Genomic DNA, 21,131 nt, shown 5'->3' with positions numbered 1-21,131 from the left:
CACTGGAGGAGGAGGAGTGGGTTCTTCGATCTGATCTCAGCCCCTTTTCCTTTCTGGGGACTCATGTCACCATGACATCACTCTGGCTTCTCTTGAATGTTCCAGCCTCTTTTAATTTGGACTGCTTCTGCTTTAGAAGGAAACATTCAGCCATTTGCATTCACATGGTGAGAAGACAAGAAACCTGCGCCCTCCCAGACTTCCATTCTACAAAGACACATGGGTAACAACTTTTCTTCCTTTTAGAATTATTATAGTATAGGAGTATGCTCACTCTTATGTAAAAATTGGACCAAGATCCGAGATCCCTTTTACAAATTTCATGTTTGATTTTGTGCAGAACTTAACTCCTGACTGCCAGGTCCCAGCTTGGCTCAAAGCTCAAGTGTCTTTTTGTTCTGATTGTTCCTTCTTGGAACAGATAAAAGCAATAGCAAGCCTTGTGTTTCCAGAAAGAGGTTCTGGGTTTCACTCACAGATATAAACTTGATTTTGAAACTGTCTTTAAAAAGATAGGCAAAAGAACAGTTCACATAGGAAAATGTGCAGGCGTCAATTGTTCCCCACTGTCCAATGCTTACTCTTATGCAGTTTAACAAGTTACAAAGTCTCTCTTTGTTTTTAAAAGAGGAAAACTTTGCAAGTTCAAAACCATTGTTCTGAAAAAGGAGTGACTGACTTTAACTACTTTTTATAGTGCCTCTAATAGCCTCTTTCTTTGTGCTCTTGAAAGTTGACCTGAAACAAAATAGGACTTGCCATTTATTTTTTAAAAAAGCAATTTTTTTCACTCTCTTTATCCCACGCATCACTGCAGCAAAAAGAAATTAGAGAAATAATCAGGATGTTAATTATATTTTAATAACAGCTGATAGATACACGAATTTTTTTCTTTCACCTAAGGCTAAGTGCTTTGACTGAACTAGCTTATTGAATTTTACTATTCTGTGAGATAATAATAGCTATCAGTCAGTCCTAGGAGATAAAAATATCAATACCGAAACTTTGTGGCTATTGTCTACCTTTGTTTCAAACCTTGCACAAAGTACTTCATATGTGTGATTTTTTTTCTGTTTCTTACTCATGATCAAAATAATGTTTCCAATATGATCGCTATGTAGCTTGTGAATTTGATATCTCTTTAGGGCTGAAGCTTAGTATGGTAGTTAATAAAGTGCTTTTGGGTTACGGGAAATGGCTTGAGGGTTAAAAGAGCTTCCTTCTTTGTGTGGCTTAAGATAACCTGTTAGCAGCTACAGGGAATTGGGTACCCTCTTCTAGCCCTCATGGATGACAGCACGTATATATGAATATGCACACATGTATACATAAATTTTAAAAGATGTACTGTTTAGTGAATGGTAGTGAATGCTTAGGGAGTTGTTAAATGAAGAGATCCTTGTTCTTTTCTATGGGGAAGTTGCTAAACAGAGAGAAGTACAATAATCAGAAGTGATGAAACCAGAATTTGCAACTGTGCAGATATGGCTTCAGAGCCTGCAATCTGTGTGTGCACCGAGAGCTAATTTTCAAGAAGAAATTTATAAGACAGTGTTAACTTCTAAGGTTGAATATATTCACTTAGATTTGGAGAATAAAACCCACCTAAAGTTGTCATGGAAGATTCAGACTCTTGGAATGTCCGTATGTGTGTGTGTGTATGTGTGTGTGTTTGTGTATGTGTGTGTGTGTGTGTGTATGTGTTTGTGTGTGTGTGTGCATGTGTTAGTGTGGTAGTTGATTGGTGTGTCTGTGTCTATGGGAGCTCATGGTGCCTAAAAGAATGTGTTATGTTCCCTGGAGGTAGATTTAGGTATCTAAGAAGATAGGCGGTATCCCGTGTGAATGCCAGTAACTAAATTCGTATCTTCTTCCAGTGAGTCAGGTACTTTTAATCAATGAGCCATCTCTCCCTCCCTTATTTCTTAATTTATATATATAAAAAACCCTATGTGTGTGTGTACACATATGTGTAGTGGTAGGTGCTCATGAGTGTAGGTCCTCAGAGATCTAAGGCATCAGGGCCCCCTGGACCTGGTGTTGCAGGGAATTGTGAGTTATAGGTGTAGGTTCTGGGACTTGAACTCAGATCCTCAATGACAGCAGTATGAACTCTTAACCACTGAGCCGTCTCTGTAATCCAGCAGTGCAGCCCTTAGTGGTTTTTTTTTTTTTAAGATTAATAAAGATGGTCATTTGCACTATTTCATAAAACATAGTGCATAATTAAAATAAGGACTTTAACATTTATTGGCAATAGTTCTTATCACTAATTTCTCCTTTTTAATTCCCCTTTAAAAATATTGGAAATTGTTAACTTCATAGAATTTGAAGTATGATTTTTCTTTTTATGGCTACTTCTGTATTTACCCCTCGCCTATTTTTCCCTTCATTTCAGGTTGTCATGTTAAACGAATAGAATGCCATTGTATTTCACTAAAACTAGAAAAAGGACCACATGAATTCAGCTTATACTATCTCTAGAACATTGAAAATATGTTCTTTGTCCAGACTGATATTAGACACTATTTTCATTTTACAATTTATTGTAGCTTGCGTGGGGCAAAAATGATACTTTTTAACTTCAGTGAAGTTAAACATTTTCTAAGTGGCAGTTAACTAAATATGCCTACTCCTGAGACTTTTTCTTTCATGGATTTGATATTGTATTTTGTTTCTTAGCATTCTTTAGTTGCTTATAAGAATTTCCTAGCTGCATTTTTTTCTTTAGTTACTAAAAGGAAAGCTGTATGCTGCATAGCAATCAGTTGATCATTTACTTAGTGTTACATTGTGTGTGTTACATTGTGTGTGTGTGTGTACGTGTGCATGTGTGTATGTGTGTATGTGGTATGTATTTTGTCAGAGGACAACTTGAGGGCATCATTCTTGCTTTTCTCCTATGTGGGTTTTGAGGAGGCAACTCAGAATGCCAGGCTTCTCAGCAAGCACCCTTACCTGCCTCACCATCTTGCTGGCCCCTAGGAAATTAATGTTAAATTTAGGCTATAAACTTTATATCACTGTAAATCTATGTGGGTACTTGAGAGTATCTTCTCTCCAAAACTCTGAAGACAAATAATGCTATGAGGCTTCTGCTTTAAATCACAGCAATGAACTTCATGAAGTGGTTTTGGCAATCTCTGGAGGGTTTCCCATCTTTCTGTTGATCCCTGCTGGTATCTGCACTGCCAATGGCACTGCCAGCATTGAAATCTCACAGGAGGAGGAGGGGGAGGGGCTCCCCTTCCTGCTTGCATCAGTTAACTAGGCCAGGTTTTCCTGAAGGACTGCTGTAGCAGGGGCTGCTCTCTCTCTCTCTCTCTCTCTCTCTCTGGCTGCTTTTATCATCATTTTGAATGAGTGGTGTGTTCTTGAGTCAGGTAGACTCCTGTACCTTCTGAGTTGTAAGGTCACTCTTGTTTGAGTTGAGGAAGCATTCACGTAGATGTATATGATGTGTGAATGGTTCTAGGCTGCTCCTCTTCTCTGTTCACACTCTTGCCTTCTTACACCAGGGGCCTAATCATTCTGCAGAGATCAATGGCATGGCATTTACTTTATAGCAGCTTACAGGAGCAAGTGACTTATTCTGCAGTTTTCACTTTGTCTTGCCAATGAAGCTATAGAAAATAAAATAACACCATTTAAATTTTTATTTTCGCCATATGGGTGTTTTGCCTGAAGGCACAGTATATGTACTGTGTATGCGCAGTACCCACAAAGGCCAGAAGAACGTATTGGAACCCCTGGACACTGGGGTTCCAAATATGAGTGATCTCTTATGTGAGTGTTGAGAGCTGAACCTGATTCCTCTGCAAGGAACAGCCAGGGCTCTTTATAGCTTAGCTATTTCTCCAGCCTCCAATGATGGAATTATTCTTCTTTTTTGAATAAGTTATCCTGTGGTTTAGAAAGAAAAAGACAGACCATATATAAACATTTCTTAGTTAATTGGTGGTTTTACTGTGTGGAGGGCCAGAGTTCAAGAGTAGGCATAGTGTGGTCCTATCAAGGTCTTAGTTTTAAATTGTTTTAAATTGTATTACCAATATTTCACATATTACATGATTTAATGATTTTTAACTGAGGAATATATAAATGAATCCACTTTTGTTTACCAAGTTTGGAAAAATCCATAAAAAAATTATGCAAGCCTATTTCTTTCAAGGTATGAAAACTTTATATGTAACTTGTGAATTTTAGATCTTTCACATGAGATAGCCAGGGGCATCAAATCTCTGGAAGTCTCAATTGATTAATGCATAAAGCTCTTTAAATGTTCAAAGATCTGAGATGCTTTCTAGTTTTTTTGATGAGAAAGCTAATTGATTTTAAATGCTAGCTTTTGTCTTAGTGTGATGAAAGCCCTCCTTGGGCTATCCAGGTGAAAGGAATTGTACTCTCTTAATAGGAAATATTGATGGAGAAGTCATTGAATGGGTTCTCTAGGGTGCACGGGTAGGTCATGTTTTGTCAAGGCCTGGGGACACTCTGGGATCTTAGAGCAATAGGAATAAATGGAGATGTCACCAGAATGAAGGGACTGAGGTTTATAGTTATGTGTCTACCAACTCTTCTGGGGATGCCAGAAATGATTGGCATCTGCTAGCGTTTCTATTACTTTGTATTTTGTTTCTCAGAAATGTGTTGACACATGAAGAAGGAGTAAAGACATCCTTCTAAAACAGTGAGAACAACTACATTGTTTTAAGAATGTTCCCTTCTTTGTGTCTCCTAAATATTCCATTATTGGTTTTTTTTTTTTTTTTTTTTTTTGCAGTAGTGTAATTCTGTGAGAAAAACAACAACAACAACAACAACAACAACAACAAACCACAAAGGGCCAGGGGAAGACACAAAGAAAAACCAAGGGGCTAGTATTTTGTTCTTTTGCAGGTTAGACACTTGGGTTAATAAGCCCTTAGTTAAAATAATAGAGGTGCTATGCTAGTTTATTTATAGGAAGTAATGTCACAAGTTGAACATTTTGATTGTGCGAGAGGCACTTGCTTAGAAAAAGTACTCTCTGGTAAGTCAGACCAGACCATTGCCACCACGTGGATTATAAGGACTCCCACCTTGGAAACTGGCATTCTGGGTTTGATTTTCCGAAAGGCACAGTGGAGCTGGGCCCATTTCCTTGTGAACAGCAGTGTTTGAGAGCAGCTAAGTGAGAGGAAGAAAGCATCTCAGGGAAAGGTATCATGCAAGGCATAATTATTTTCCAAGTGTCTGAGAGCGGCATTCCCCAATCAGAGATCCCTGGAGTAGAGATTACAATCAGAGTTCATCTGGACGTATTGTGTTTGCAGTTCCTGCCCATATTCCAACTGGCAGTCACGTGGAAGGAGAAAGCCTTTCAAATTCATCAGTGTCTTAAGGAAATGCAATCTGAGTTCTGGTTATTGAGAACGTTATTCAATAGGAGATGGGAAGGGGGCCTACAGCACTTAGTGTATGTTTTATTGCTTGGTTGTTTGACTGTTGACTCTTTTAAAAAGTATAGTGCAGCAGCAACTGATTATGATGGGTGTTAAGTGGGCCTCCCCAGCAACCAATCTCCTGCTCCTTTTTTTTTCTTTTCATGCTTGTATTTCTTTCCCCACTGTAAATGAGGCTGCCTGCGACTGACTGGTGGTGGCTGCCTTGCTCCCAGTCACTGGTAAGATGAAGTCCTGTGAGCCTTGTTGTACAAATCTTTGTGAACATCTGAGTAGTTGCGGGAGCTGATGTGTTCTGTCTTATGTTTGAGTTGGGGTTCTATCCCTTGTGACTGGAATAGGTTTAAATGACACCCCTAAATTGTTAGTGTCAGATTTCCCTCCAGGTTAGAGCATCGCTGCTTCCCAGTAAGTGGAACTTGATTAAGGACGGAAGGGCACTTGGCCGGTAGAGCAGTCTGACTGTTGTAGTGCAAGTCATAGTCGAAACAAAAGCATGCGTATTTTATGAAATGGCTGGAAGAACTCAGGAGCACTCGTTCTGCCGGGAACTCGGCAGCTTGAGGGTCTCACCTTTCTGATGTGACCTTGCAGCTTTGGCAGGGAATCCTGCTTCCAGATTTGGACACAGCATGAGGCATGGGAATACACAGACCTCCTGTCTGCATTTGAATAATTATCCTCAGCACAGGGTCCTGAACAGTCACAGGATATAAACAAAGCCAACATACAGAGACCCCAGAGGAGGCTTTGCTTTGGGGGAGATAATAGGTCTGATGACAACTCTGTTGAATTTGGTAGCATCTTTGCCCTTGGATAGCATTTCCTGTGGCCTAGCAACATACTCAAGCTCTGGAGGGTGCTTTCCACATAGCAGATGTAATAGCCCCACTGGCTGTATACACAGATGGGCAACTTACCCATCCCTACAGCATACAGGCTTCACCAAAATGGCTTTATCTGAGCCTTTTTTTCTTAGGCCATTTGCTTTCTGCTAAAGAAAATTTGAACCAGTGTCCCAGGGGCAATAATAAAAATACCACTATTTCCTAAGGATTTCATATGTATTTTAGTTCAGGTTGTTTTCCTAGAAGAAACCGCTAACTTCCCTGGATGAAAGGAAAACGTGAAGGAAAAAAGAAAAACACCCTACCTAAATACTTTTCGGATCTGACATGTTTTTCAGTGTGTGGACAGCTCTTGTTTTTGTTTTTGTTTTTGTTTTTTCTTTTTTTAGTGGATACGCTCTGGTGGAGATGTAAATTGGTGTAGTTGTAGAACTTCTTCCAGGAATGGGCAAGGAACAAAAGAGTGTCCTGGGGTTGAGCTCAGTGAAGCATTGCTCCTTCTTTGTCATGCTTTGTTAGGGAAGTTTAAAGCCAAAGTAAGCATTGCATCATCTGTGCCATTTATTTCCTTTTGTAATTTTCTTTGGAATAAAAATATCAGTTCTTAAGCACATGGACATTTCATTAAACACATTTGAACATCTACTGACTGGCTCTCTCTTCCCTTCTATCTTGCCTCCTTCCTTCCTCCTTTCTATTTACTCTTTTCTTCATGCACACTTGCACTGTAGCGTGGGGTGGCCTCCAGTGTCCTGCGGCTCTCCGTCCTCCACTTTCTGTGTACTGGGAATGTAGACCTGAGCCACTGTTTCTGGTTTACAACATATTTTTGTTTGTTCATTTGTTTTGGCTTTCTCATCTAAACTCTTGCTCATTTCTGTAGTAACACTGGAGCAGTATTGTTATGGTGTGTGGACAGCCCTTGTATATGCTCCATCCAGGGAGTGGCACTAGTAGAAGGTGGCCCTGTTGGAGTAGGTATGGCCTTCTTGGAGTAGGTGTGTCACTGTGGGTATGGACTTTAAGACCCTCATCCTAGCTATTTGGAAGCCAGTATTCTGCTAACATCTTCAGCTGAAGATGTAGAACTCTTAGCTCCTTCTCTACTGTGCCTGTCTAGATGCTGCTTCAGCCTTGATGATAATGGACTTGATCTCTGAACCTATTTGCCAGCCCCCACTAAATGTTGTCCTTATAAGACTTGCTTTGGTCATAGTGTCTGCTCACAACCATAAGTCCTAAGACAAGTATATATTGTTCTTTTGCTTAGTCACTTCACTGAAGAGTGAACTAAAGCTCTATGGATGCTGGGAAGTAGAGTTCATCATCTTTAAGAATCCAGTTTGTTCAGCGTTTACTGTTACCTTGCACCTGTTACAAGGTTTTCTTTGAAAACAGGAACATATCGTTTCTTTTGATTTCTTCTCATTGTCACTCATCCTGTCTTTCTACTCTGTGGCACCAGTCACTTGACTCTGTGGCATCTGATGTCTCCAATTCCTTTGATTTTTTTTCCTGTGAACACAAAGCCATATATATGGAAAAGGAAACCAATGCACACATTTCACCTCTCAGATGAAACATAATGGCGTTGGGGAGTATGGATCAAGCAAAATATAGTCAGCATCAAAGCTGCAGACAAAGTGTAAGCATGACAGGAGGGGACAAGTGAGGCTCCCTAAATAAGTATGATTAGAATCTCCAAGAGTGACATGACCACTTCCACCCATCACAATTCATGACAATATTGGCAAACATGGTATTGTGGTTGAGGCATTTATTCTAAGTAAAATGTGAACTACGATATGTATAGTCCTTCAAAGTCACTAAAAAATCATCCTCCTATAATCTGGTCAGTGTCTCTCTATGTCACTCTTTCACGTCACAATGCCACCATTGGGAATACAAGGATTGTTCTGCATGTTGACAGGGTCCATCTGGCTACACATAACTTCTGAAACACGCTTGAGTTGGGGAAGGTCCTAAGTTTTGTTGTGGAGGCTGACATCAAGAGCTGGTTCAGAGTACTGGAAGAGCAGACTCTGATGGTATGTTCCTGGAGATGCAGAGTGAAGACTGAAGGAGCTGCTTGCATACCCGAAGAAGGAGGAAATCAGTACCCTGGATGAGTGGTCTCATTAGTATAGAGTAGGATTCTGTACCTGGTATTGATCTTACCAGGATCCTAAAAGACATGAGATGGCAATGTGAGCCTGTGGCAAGGAAGGACAGGAAGAATAACAGACTATTTCACTACATGGATGGGAGTTGCTGAGTGGATAAAAAACCTTTGACCATAGTGAACAGCTCCAGAAGAGCAGGTGAGTGGTCAGATTTACAACCTATGCTCCAGGGTCTTGAGCTTGCTGAAGTTTTAGCTCACACTGAAAGCTGCCCTGGAAGGTACAGTGACAGAGATCAAGATGCCTTATGGAGCCCAGCGGGAGCAGATAGAACTTGTGACCGAGGACTATTGAGACCCAGCTGACAGTGTTGTTGAACCAGGACGGAGTGCCAACAACAGCGTCTGGACACACAGCTGGGGCTGGAGCAGGAGAGTAAGTACCACCTATTGCTACCTGATTGAAGTCCAGGACCAGTACTACAACAATCTGCTAGTCCACAAGGACCTCTGAGTTGACAGGGTCCTGGCTCCTGTCCGCCTATGTGAAACTCCCCACAGTGTTAAGAGTAAGGGAAAGACCCTTGAACCTGGCTCGCCCTCTGATCTGCCAATAAGGTTTTATCACTAGTGGTGGAAAGTTTTAAGTCTTGCCTGTTATCATAGGCCTATGATTATAGATATTTTTAGAAACTGAGGCATGGGGATGGAAACCCAAGGTTTATCGTGTCTTAGAGGGAATTCAAGACTAGTCCTGACAATTTTATAAATGTGTCAAAAAAAAAGGAAGAAGGAAAAACAAAAAGAGAAATAAAAAGAAAGGCAGAAGCAAAGGCAGAAAGGGAGAAAGAAAGAAAAAGAAAAGAAAAGAAAGAAAGAAAGAAAGAAGGAAGGAAAGAAGGAAGGAAGGAAGGAAGGAAGGAAAAGCAAAAAAACAAAAAAAAAAAAAATCAAGAAAATGCAGGTTAGGGTGTTTCACTTAGTGGTAGAGGTCTTTGCCAGCATGCATATAACCCTGGGTTGTCTCCCTAGTATTGCTGTGGAGGCACGGGAAAACACAAACAGAAACCCAGAAAAAAAAAACTGTTAAAGGGTATATGTAACATTACATAAATCCTATGTTTCTGTGACAATAATGAAGAACATTCTGGAATTTTATGTTTATCTTTCTTGTCTTTTCAAAACGTACTTTTTCTTTTACCATAAATGCATGCATATATTTAGATTTATGTAGTTTTAAGCTTTGTAGGAATAAAGCTGAGCTCTCTAAAATCTTCTGCCATTTACTTACAGAAACTCAATATAATGTTTTAAATATTCACTCTGCCCATATTACATAGTTCTGTCTTGTTTACTCTGCTATGCCATTTTCTGTAATAATGCTCTCAGTTTTATGAGTTGACACAAATCCTCAGGGAGTCTGTTTTGAAAGTATATTGAGGTAGTTAAAGACCAATGTGGCTTTAACCTGTAGCTGTCTACAATGGATCTAAGATGAAAATATGAATTATAATTCATATGAAATTGGTCACAACAATGCATATTTCATAAACCTAAAATTTTATAAATGGTTTCTTAGTTACTGTCAGGTGCCATGAAGAGGCATCATGACCCAGGAAATGTTTAGTAGATAACATTTAATTATGAAGCTTAGCTGCAGAGGCTTAAGTCGTGGTGGAGAGGGGAGTGGCAGATAGGAAGTTATGCTGAAACAGTAGCTGAGAGCTCACATCTATCCATAAGTTTATGTTGCATGCAGATATGGCTGGATGGTTGGCTAGACAAATAACTAGTTGCATAGATAGTCAGGCAGGCAGACAGACAGACCGACAGACAGATACTCTGACTTGGCTTGCCTGGGCCTTTGGGACCTCAAAGCCCACCCCTATTGATAGTTACTCCAGAAGATCAATACTTCCTAATCCTTGTTGAACAATCTTCCAACTGGGAACCAAATATTCCAATCTATGAGCCTATCAGGCAGGGGTGGGGGGGGGCTTTCTTATCCAAACCACCACAAATGGTCCATAGCTGTCCTCTGCTGCTCTGCCAATGAAGTTGTGGAATGATTACTCTCTGTTCAAATGGCAAATTAAACTCAAACCACCTTATGTGTTATATCATACATCCTCTCTCCTTCACCCAATCTTTGTGCTAGGATTTTATGCTCTCCTGACTGGCTTGAGCCTCCTTCTGCCACCTCACAGGTTTTGGAGTCACAGGTGGATATTATCACATCTGACTAAAATAGGCCTCCAACAATAATTAAAACTGTTATTGTATCATAAAATGATTTAAGTTGGGTTAGTTAATATCTGGACGTCAACATTTAGCCATTAGCTGAGCATCTAATGTGGTTTGGGAATTTCAAAGGAAGTTTCAATACTCAGTGCCACTGTAAGAAGCAGTGTAGTTATATACACAGTAGGTAGGTATGGTGTCAAGAGCTAGGCTCTGTACTATACCTTAAGCATCTTGCAAAGTGTACCCTAATTACCACTTCATGATGAATTAGAGATGACAATATCATATGTAACCAATTCAGTGAAATAGGACACAGAAACATTATTTTCCTATATAATTCTATTACACTGTGCAAGAGGCTTGTTCGTATTTGAAATAGCCCACTTTAGTAAATCCACTTCGCAAATCAACCTTTTAAACACCTAAGTTACGAGAATGTGTCTTGATGTCGCTAGTACATATTAAAGCAACCTTATCAAAAAAATGCCTGAATTATGCAAAAACGATCAAAGCAATTTGCTACAAATTTTTTTATAAATCTTACCTTTAAGTAAACATGATTATAAGTGTCAATTCAACAGTGTTCCTTTTGTTCTTTTTTTAAAAAGAAGAATGTAGACATTTTATATTTTATGTTTATGAGTGTTTGGATGACATGTAAGTAAGTGTTCTGTGTTTGTGCCTCCTACCAATAGAGGTCAAAAGACAACATTGTATCCACTGGGACTGGAGTTTTGGACAGTTCTGAGCTACCACACAGGTGCTGGAAATTGAACCTGGGTCCCCTCTGCAAGAACATCAAGCACAGTTAACTGCTGAGCTAACTCTCCAGCCCTCCTTTGATTCTTCATTGACATTTTCCCAAGAATGATGATTTTTGTGTGTGTGTGAAGAATGTACACATTGCGATCTTGATTTTAGCAGTTCCTGTGTTAGACCATTACATAAGCAGTGAATTACAGTTCTAGCCCTCTGTAAGATGTTTTCAGGCTGTTGATTTATGCATCGTAAACTTTAAGAAATAATAATTTTAAAGTTTGTGGTTAGCCCCTTCTTTATAAACATCTGTGAATGTAAGAAGTTAAAGATAGTTGACATGTTTTCCCTACACTTCAGTTACAAGTAGTAGCCAGTGCACCTCTAGAGATGGTAGCCCAAGGCTAGCCTGAAAAATGTAACTACATACATCCATGGATTTGCAACTTGAAAAGGTTAATGCCTGGGACTTAGAAACTGAAGAGTTAAGATGTAAAGCCATAAAGATGTATGTGATCATGTTTAAAATTGAAATTTTTGGTTATGTATCTAATACTGTTGCTTTTGTCTAGCTAGCTGTAGGATTGAAATAAAGCATATAATTGGGGCGTAGCTAGTTTACACATGGAAAATAGCCAGAGTTGCCTTTTGGTGTTTCTATTTCAATTTCATGGTCAGACTTAATAAAACGTGGCTTGTACCTGGGCATATCCTCACGCCCAACACCTTCCTAGCAAGACTAGCCAGTTGACTATGTGTTTGTAGATACAGTATCCAAGCATCAAAAAAAAAAATGGTGTGCCTGTTTTCAGTTTTTTTTTTCTCCCAATGGATTGTAATCTTACAATTTTATTTTTTTCCCAATAGATTTTATTCATTGGATTCTTCGCTTTGGGGAATATTCGGCCATCTTATAAAATTATGCTCCCTAGAGCCTTGGCTTGCAGTGAGTCTTGGGTTTCTTTTGAAAATAGGGTTCTATTGATACCTAGAGGCTGAGAATCTTCCTGCTGAGATAGGAGCACTTTACACAGGCTGGCATAGATGAGCAGAGAGGGACATATTGTTGTTTGTGTTCTGGTTCTTGCCCCTTACCAGATGTGTCATCTCCGGCAAGTCTAGTAATACCAGAGTCTGGTTTCTTTCAGTTCCAGAAAAATGGAAGACCTTTCAGTTTTCCTTGTATTACAATAAAGGCTATTGTTGACACTGATGTCAGCTGCTTACAGTTCTAACTGTCCCACCTGGTAGGTAAGTGTGCTAAGGAATTGTCATTCTGAGGTTCATGGATGGTCAGGTGGCAGAAGGTGAAGAGCTGGCAGGGTTGGGATGGAGGTGGCTCATGGGGAGACACATTCCATCCAAAGCCACTGACATCCAAGTGTTCAGACTCTAGGCAACGTTAGCTTGAATGCCTGTCTGCCAAGCACGGCATTCTGTGAGTCTTTCCCTTCCGTATGCATTCACAGAAAGCTCACATTTTTCTTAGCCACTGCTGATGATAGATGATACATTTCTGCCTCTTGCTCAGGTCTTGATCCCTATTACACATTGAGGGTTTCCTGCCTGTGATCTTTTTCTTTCCCTGGGACTCTGCTCTGCCTAACTGACCTCTTTATTGGTAAGAAACGCATTGATGTTCCTGCTGCTTACCCAGACTTAACGAAGGTCTCCTGTAAGCTAGAGGTTTGCAGTGCAACTGGATAACAGCTTAAAGCTGACCTTCTGCCATGTCTGTGCTCAGCGCAGCAGCAGCAGCAGCAGTGATCACTGCTCTGGGAAATGTCCATTGATTGGTGTCTGCTCTACTCTCAGGGAGCAGCCCTCCGCCACATGGTTGGCCATTCTGTATCCCTAGCTTGACTGAAGCATCCATCTCATCCTTTTACCGCAGGGCTCTTTAAATGTTTATCACCAAACCTTCTGGGCTCCCCATGCATAACATAGGATTTTATCCCCAAACAGCTCTCTCTCTTTGAGGAGTGCTGTGGCCACTCCGACTCTGACCAAAGGCATTATTTTCTTTGATGACAGTGCACAGAGTCATGCTTGGCACAAATGACACACTCCTGTTTTCCCGTCCACTTTCAAAGTTGAGACAGGAGGAGTATTCAGGAAGTGGATTCCAAGGTCCAGGCCTGCTGAGCTATTAGTGACTTCGAGGTCAGATGAGTCAATTTCACTGGACCTGTCTCAGAAAACAAAACGAAACAAAAATAAGGCCTGGAAATGTAGCTTTCCTAGGATATGCTAAGCCATGGGTTTGTTCCCCAGTACTGGAAAAATTGATAAATAAAATACAGAAAATGGATGAATTCTAGAATTTCTTCCCTGGGAAAACCAGAAGAAAGTATAATCTACAGAAAAGGTAGCATTTATATATGTATACATGTATACATATATATGTATATATATATACATATATACATATATGTAAATTATATCATTTTCTCCTGTCTGGGAAATTGACATGGTGATAAGAGGACAAAGGTGTATGCATTCTGATACTTTGACTATTCGCCCTTTTTATTAGGCTAGATTTAGAATAGCCATCCTCATGAGATATTGGCTAAAATGATGTAAGTTTGGGAAGTTAGATATCTGCAACCTTGTTTGTTGTTGGTCATGGTTCCTCTAAGGAGAAGGAAATGAAGTGAATCACTGGGCAGGCAGATTCCTCTTCCTGAGTCTTAGAAGGGTTATCGCAAGGAGAGGATTTAGTCAACACCATCTTCTGTTGATGAAAAACAGGAAACGGGAAGAGGGTAGGTAACCTCACTGATTGGGTGTCTGTGGTCCCAGATAAGAGTCTGTATTGTGGTGTGCACCCTGAAGAGGATCAGAGGGACAGCAGTGTTTTACTGACAGTGTAGGAAGCAGGCAGGGCTTTAAGGATCAGCCTGGAAAACCTAGCTCTGGAGGAAATGTCTATGCGGTTTGACATAGAGCAGTGATAGTCCTAATTCTAATTAGTCATATGATAGGCCAGCTGAAATGCGTCAGAAACTGATGTGTTTTGTTGCTTTTCTTTTTTCTTTTTTTGTTTGGGGAGCAAAATACCAGTAATATTAAATCAACCCAGAGAACCTTTTATGGTGAGAGCTGAGTGATACTAAGACTCACTTGAACATTTATCATCATCATCATCATCATCATAGTCAGCATGGTCATTATCATCTGTGTGTGTGTGTCTGTGTGTGTGTGTGTGTGTGTGTGTGTGTGTGTTTACACAAGTGCCACAGCATGTGGGAGTAAGAGGACAACTTTGTGGAGTCTGTTCGTTCCTGGGTTTCAGGAATTGAACTCTGGTCCTGAGGCTTGCATAGTAAACACCTTTACCTGCTGGACCATCTTGTGAGCCTTGAACACTTTTGACTATGTTACTGATCTTTATAACAGAGCAAAAATATAGGAAAGCGGGTGGGATCTGGTGGGTGGATGAAGGATTGGTAGGGATAACAGGAAGCTAAGGAAGGGTGGGCTGAGTATACACACATAAAATTATAAAAGAATAAGTTGATAAAAGTAATCTTTGGTTACTCCCCGTCTCCCATAGACCTGCCATACAGCTAAGTCTCAAAGAAGCCAGCGCTGTACTAGTGAACTACATTGTAAGCCTGATTCCTTTGTCTTTGGAGACAAGAGTCTCATGCATTCCAGGCTGACTTCTAATTGGCTGTATAGATGGGTTTGACTTTGAATCTCTGATCCTCCAGTTTCCACTTGTTAAGTGGGATTATATAATTCTGTGCAACTCACATTCTGAATGCTAGCTAACACTCTACCACGTGAGCCACATCCTCAACACTCCTATGTTTATTTCTCTCCCCTCTTTTTAGCTCTCCCCTGCCCCTGCCCCAACTCCTCCGACACAGGATCTTTCTATGTAATCCTGGTTGAGAGATTCTCTAGCTTCTGCCTCTCAAGTGCTGGGATTAAAGACTGGCATCCCCAAAGAGGTGAGCGCTCTCTTTTAGTAAGTAGATGTTCTCTTTTCTGTTGTTCCAATTTCTTCAGTTTTGGGGGTCGTGTTTGTGAAGGGGAGTCTTGGAAGAGGGGACGGGATGAGGCAGGGAGGAAACAGCAGTGATAGCTATGGCAAGCTGTCTGTTTAAGGAGACAACAGTGTATCTGGGGAAAAGAGAAATTAGCAACAACCAACCTGGTATGTAATGCGGACTAAATATTTAAGTATTTAAATACAAATTTCAAATAAACATGCATTTATTTAATGAATATAGCACTAGAAAAGGCTCAATTTACTAGAAGGTACAATGAACACCCAGTTTGTTCTTTAAACAAAGTTTAATTGCTTACCCTCCTTAAAATATATTCCTTCCTTGCTTGAGTTTTGCTGTACACATTTATACTTGGGAGGCAGAGGCAAGAGAAATGAGTTCAAAGCCAGCCTGGGTTACCATATGAGTGGTGAATTCAGGTAAGCCTGGACTAAATATAAGTTCTTGACTAAAATAAAAACAAAACAGAACAAAAGAAAGCAAGCTAGCAAGCAAAGCAAACAAACAAACAAAACAGCCTCTCTTAATAGTTCCATCAGAATTTGTGGGAGAGCAGAGATAAATTTGTGTGTTCCTTCTCCTGTCTTCTGACAGACAACTTCCCTTTAAAAGAAATGCATGAAAAACTGTCTGGCTGCCTGTGCCCTCACAGCGATGTAAAAAATTATGCTAATGATTTTCCTGTCCCTAAATGAATTTTACACAAGCAAAGAGAGCTAGCATAAACACATCATGATGTATTAATATCTTGTGGAATCTTTTTGTGAGATTTGGGGGCTTCTGTAGCTGAATTCATGAATGAAATTAGGGTTTGGTTTTCTTTTCTCAGGCAATGTTTCCTGAATCTTGTTAGCATCATAAAATGATTTGGGATGCTTATATGTTCTCTGAAACATTTTATGTGACAGAATATCTGTCCCTTGGGTTTTCATGAATTTTTCTATGGAATCATGCTGGCCCACTTCTCTTCAGAAAGAATTTCATCAGCAACTCCTTATTGCTTTTGTGGTTGTTAGTCTGTTCAGCGTACTCTTTTTCTCTAACTCATTAATTTCTCTCTTGTTTTTTTTTTTTTTTTAAAGATTCATTCATGCCATTGAATGTTGGTGATTTATTAAGATATACTCCCATCCCCTGTTTAGGTGATAATGCTTTATTACTTCAAAAATCTTTGTTATTATGTTTGTTTATGTCCTATTTGTCTTTGATAGATCTGAACTGAGTAAAAAATATTTTCTCTAATTTCCAGAAGCTTTTTATTAGAGTAGATATTAGACTCACTGGAGTGCTGGCTTCCATTGTACAGTCCTTGGTCTCAAACAGTGACAGTTGAGTTCCTATGGTCTTATTAACTACCCTTTACATGTGTGCATGTCTGCATGTGTATGTGTGTGTGTTCTCATGTGTGTGTGTGTTCTCGTGTGTGTGTGTGTGTGTGTGTGTGTGTTTGTGTGTGTGTGTGTGTGTGTGTGTGTGTGTGTGTAAATGCAATGTTATACAGGTGGAAATTACAGCTCTACCTTGTAGAACTCATCTCTCCTGCCATTTGAGAACAGGGGATTTAGCTCCTTTGTCTGCTGAGCCATCTTGCCTGTCCTACATTGTGCCTCTAATACATACATATGTATATACTTATACTTACATGTATACATAAATATGTATGCATACATGTATATGTATGCGTGAAACTTCATTTACATATTTTTATCTATATTTAGCTTATAGGGCTCTGATTGCTTCATAGATGTTGATGACATTGGTGTGTCATAATGTGGACAGATGTTTAGTGCTGTCCTTGCATGGCTTGGTTTGGTCCCTTGTTTTTCTCTACGTCCTCGCCTCCTGTCTGTGTCAAAGCATAATGTATATGATTTTTTTTCCACTCCCATCATGCCTTTGGTGGATTTCTTTATTTTTTTCTGGATTACTAGCTTAAAGTTAAGAGTAAGAGGAAGACATTTAAAAAAATTCTATTAGTTTTTGTTGTGGATAGGCCTGGTGCTGTTCTTGGGAACCAATCCCCTAATGAATAAAGGAGCCAATCACTGGGTGAGTAGGTGGGACTTCCAGTTTGGATGAAAGAAGAGAGGAAGCAGTAGAGAGGAGGTTCCTTTTGGAGCTGGGACAGCAGAGGGGTAAAATGTAAGCTGAAAGAGTTTCCTAGTATTGTGACACAAGGATCTGCCACTGGAGAGATCAGATTTTCATAACACTTACTAGATTAGGTTTTAGTTGTTATGCCCAGAGATTGATTGTTTCTGAACTAAGTTTGTGTTGCGTTTTCCTTCATGCAGGTGGCTCATCTGGGTTCATGAGAGAAAGGTACAGCGGCTAAGTCTGGGTTTGCCTGAGGTGCTCCACAAAGGCCATAGGGGATTTGAAATGTGGGGTTGGGGTGGTAGTGACTTGCCAATGGGAACTGAGCAAGCTGAGTGGAGATTATTTGGGAGCTCCGGGCCAGTGAACCTCTGAATATCCAGTGCATGGCTGGCCAGGTCCCTGGGGCAGAGAGTTATAGGAACTAGCAAGGGAACATGCCAGATCAACAAATTTTCACCTTGAATTTAAAAGGAACACAAGCATATATTGCCTCATTCATTAACTGATTCCTGTTAGAACATTGATGCCTTCTTTCAGTAATGTTTTTTTCGATTTTACTTACTACATTTTTGTTTGATCCTATTTGATAGATTATTTTAGTGTTTTCCTATGTGTAGTATATGTAAGGAATTACTAGTTTCATTTGCCTTTTTTCTAATATAGCTGTGTATGTATTGTGTTTCAGTGTATGTTTGTGTGTTTGGTGTGTGGTGTATATCTGTGTCTGTGTGTGTGCTGTGTGTTGTGTATGGTGTGTGTGTGTGTGTGTGTGTGTGAAGTCTAGGCACAGGTCAGCAGTCCACCATGTTTTGGAAATGGTCAATTTGTTGTCTACTCTTGCATAAACTAGGCTAGCAGGTCACAAGCTTCCTGGGTGCTGGCCGCTCTCTTTCCCTAGGAGCACTGTGGTTATAGAACTATACTAATGCACCAGGATTTCTATGGTTTGGGGGGATCTGGACAGAGTGGAACACACCTTTAATTCCAGCACTTGGCAGGCAGAGGCAGGTGGGTCTCTGAATTGGAGGCCAGCTTGGTCTATAGAGTGACCGCCAGGGTAGCCGGATCTACTTAGTTACACCCTGCCTCATAAAAACAAAAATTAGGTCCCCCAAATAAAAACCAACCAACTAAACAAAAATACATGGGTTTAGGGGATTTGAACTCAGATCTTCACACAGTAAAACTGTTGTTTTCATGTAGCCATCTTGCCAACTGCTTCTCTTCAGTCATTGCCCCTCTGTATGTGAATACATAAGAATAAATAATACTGCTTTACTGTTATATATTTTTTTATTGTTGAGAATGTCATACCTGTGATGATGAAATACAGTCATATCACCCCCCCCCCCAATTCTTGCTATCAACTCCCCCTTTTGCTACCAACACATCCTTTGCCTGCACCACATCGTGTCTAATTTTTTCATTTACCTATTTATGTTTCTGTACCTCAGTAGATCCATCTAGTGCTGCCAATATGAACATAGGGGTGGGGCCATTCCCTGGAATGTGGGAAATCTGCCAGTAGTCACACCCTTGAAAAAGAATGATTTTTTTTTCCTTCCCTAGCAAGTATCAAAAGCCTTTCGCTCCTCTCTAAGGGGTGAGATCTGCAGAGCACCCCACCCATCTATATGGGGAGTTGGCCTGGCTTGATCATGTACAGTTTGTGTGTGAGTAAACACAGCTGTTATGAGTCTATATGGGATAGCTGTGCCAAGTACAGAATCAGCCCGCTTTCCAGCTTTTAGACTCTTTCTGGGACTTCTCCTCTGTTGGGGTCATTGGTGGTCAATAGCGGTTGATGCAGATATCATTTTTAGGGCTGAGCAGTCTTATAGAAGTAACTGTTTTCCCATAGAAAGTTGAAAGGGCCATTGCATACCTGGTTTTATTTTTTGTTGTCAGTCTTAAATGAACAGTGTGTGTGGTTTTGTTGTTCTTCCATTGACAATATTGCTTCTTTGATTTCCAGCAAGTTCGAAGCCAGATTCATATTTCTGAGCTCCGTAGCTTTCAAATAATTTTCCCCCTTGATGCTTTTAGCAATCTTAAAATTCTTATACTTCAAAGGCAAACTGTTTTTGCCTGTCCGTGGGAGTTCCCTCCAATCAGCAGGAGGCAAGGAAGTCCTCAGACTGCCACAGGGTCCTCTTCTCAAAGGATTCTTCCATTCTATTTCTCCAGGGCTACCTAAGCCATCTGTAGCCTGGCTTCTACCTAACACCCCATCTCCCATGTTGTCACCTGGTTGTCTTTTCTTTCTTGCATATAGTTTATTTCCTAGTGGTCTGGTCTGATAGGTCTCCTTATGGTAAACTGTTGAATTTTCAGTCTCAGTATCCTAATGGAGCTCCACTCTGCTCTCAACAGTTCTTCAGATCTGATCCTTCAGAAGGCTCCTTCAGATGACCCTCTTTGTCCTTTGTCCAAATTCCATTCCTCCTGCTGGGCTGTCCTGAGATGTACTGAAAATACAAGAGCAAGATAAAGTTTTCTTTCTCATTTACTTTTCTCTTACTATTATCCGCCCTCCCTTCCCCCCGACCCCCACCCCTCTTGCTTAGGCTGGGCAGGCAATCCTTCTTAGGCTCTTAAGAAGCTGGGACTTCTGGAAAGTTCCCACATGCCCAACTCAGTCTTTTTAAACAACAGAGTGTTCTTTGCAGAGTGTGTATGTGTTTGTGTGTGTGTGTGTGTCTGTGTCTCTGTGTATGTTTGTAGTGAGTCTGTGTATGCATGTGTATCTCTGTGTATATATATGTGTGTGTGTATGCCTATGTATATATCTGTGTGTGCCTATGTCTGTGCTTCTGTTTATATATTATGTGAATGTGCACATATGTGTGTTTATTCTGTGTATTTGTGTGTGTATGTATGTGTGTTTCTGTGTGTTTGTGTGTGTGTCTGTATCTGTGACTGTGTGTGTATGTATGTGTGTTTCTGTGTATATGTGTATGTCTATATCTGTGTGACTGTGTATAGGTATATATGTGTGTCTGACTGTGTGTATGTATGTGTGCATATGTATGACTGTCTGAGTGTATGTGTATCTGTCTGTGTGTATATATATGTGTGTATGTCTGTGTGTATGTATGCATGTGTCTGTGTATATGTATGTGTGTGTTTATGTCTGTGTATATATATGTGTGTATATATCTGTCTATGTGTATGTATGCATGTGTCAATGTCTATATGTTTCTGTGTGTGTATGTTTTAAAGGTTTTACCATTTCTTTTTTGTGCATGCTGGCATGTGTAAAGATCTCTTCAGATCTGGAGTTTGCTGTCATGAGAATGTCTATGGTTTCCCCCTCTCTGAACTGGAGTTAGAATGGTGCTTGAGAGATACCAGCGTTCTAGGTTGAAAGTTCTGAAAGAGAAAGAGGAGGCTGAGTTGTGGAAGATTCATTTGTGCAAAGTGTGGCATGAGAATTCTGAATCTCTTTTCTCCTCTCATGTCTGTGCTGCTGAACTTCACACCCTACTTCTCTGGTTTTGCTCTGACCTGAACACCTGGTCTCTGTTGTCGCTGTATTTAACACAGGAAAAAGGCTCTAGAACACTTGATTTTCAGTGTGTGGACAGAAGTGTGTGAA

At 40.3% G+C, this 21,131-nt stretch overlaps 1 protein-coding gene across 2 annotated transcripts in view; it reads left to right on the top strand.

Moving 5' to 3' along the window:
- Tmtc2 (transmembrane O-mannosyltransferase targeting cadherins 2) overlaps window positions 1-21,131 on the top strand; it is a 427,423-nt gene that overhangs the window by 60,911 nt on the left and 345,381 nt on the right. Inside the window, exon 1 of one of the 2 annotated variants that reach the window (XM_052165622.1) lies at window positions 118-223. The exons of the other annotated variant lie outside the window; for it this stretch is intronic. Within the exon in view, the coding sequence (XP_052021582.1) occupies window positions 165-223 (59 nt within the window). The 5' untranslated portion in view covers window positions 118-164. Of the gene's footprint in view, window positions 1-117; window positions 224-21,131 lie in introns of those variants that run through there. 2 annotated transcript variants of the gene reach the window in all.

This window comes from Apodemus sylvaticus, chromosome 20 (assembly GCF_947179515.1).
Source record: "Apodemus sylvaticus chromosome 20, mApoSyl1.1, whole genome shotgun sequence".
Classification (NCBI taxonomy): domain Eukaryota; kingdom Metazoa; phylum Chordata; class Mammalia; order Rodentia; family Muridae; genus Apodemus; species Apodemus sylvaticus.
Note: the sequence above shows the minus strand (reverse complement) of the source record. Positions and strands in the feature narration are given on the sequence as shown.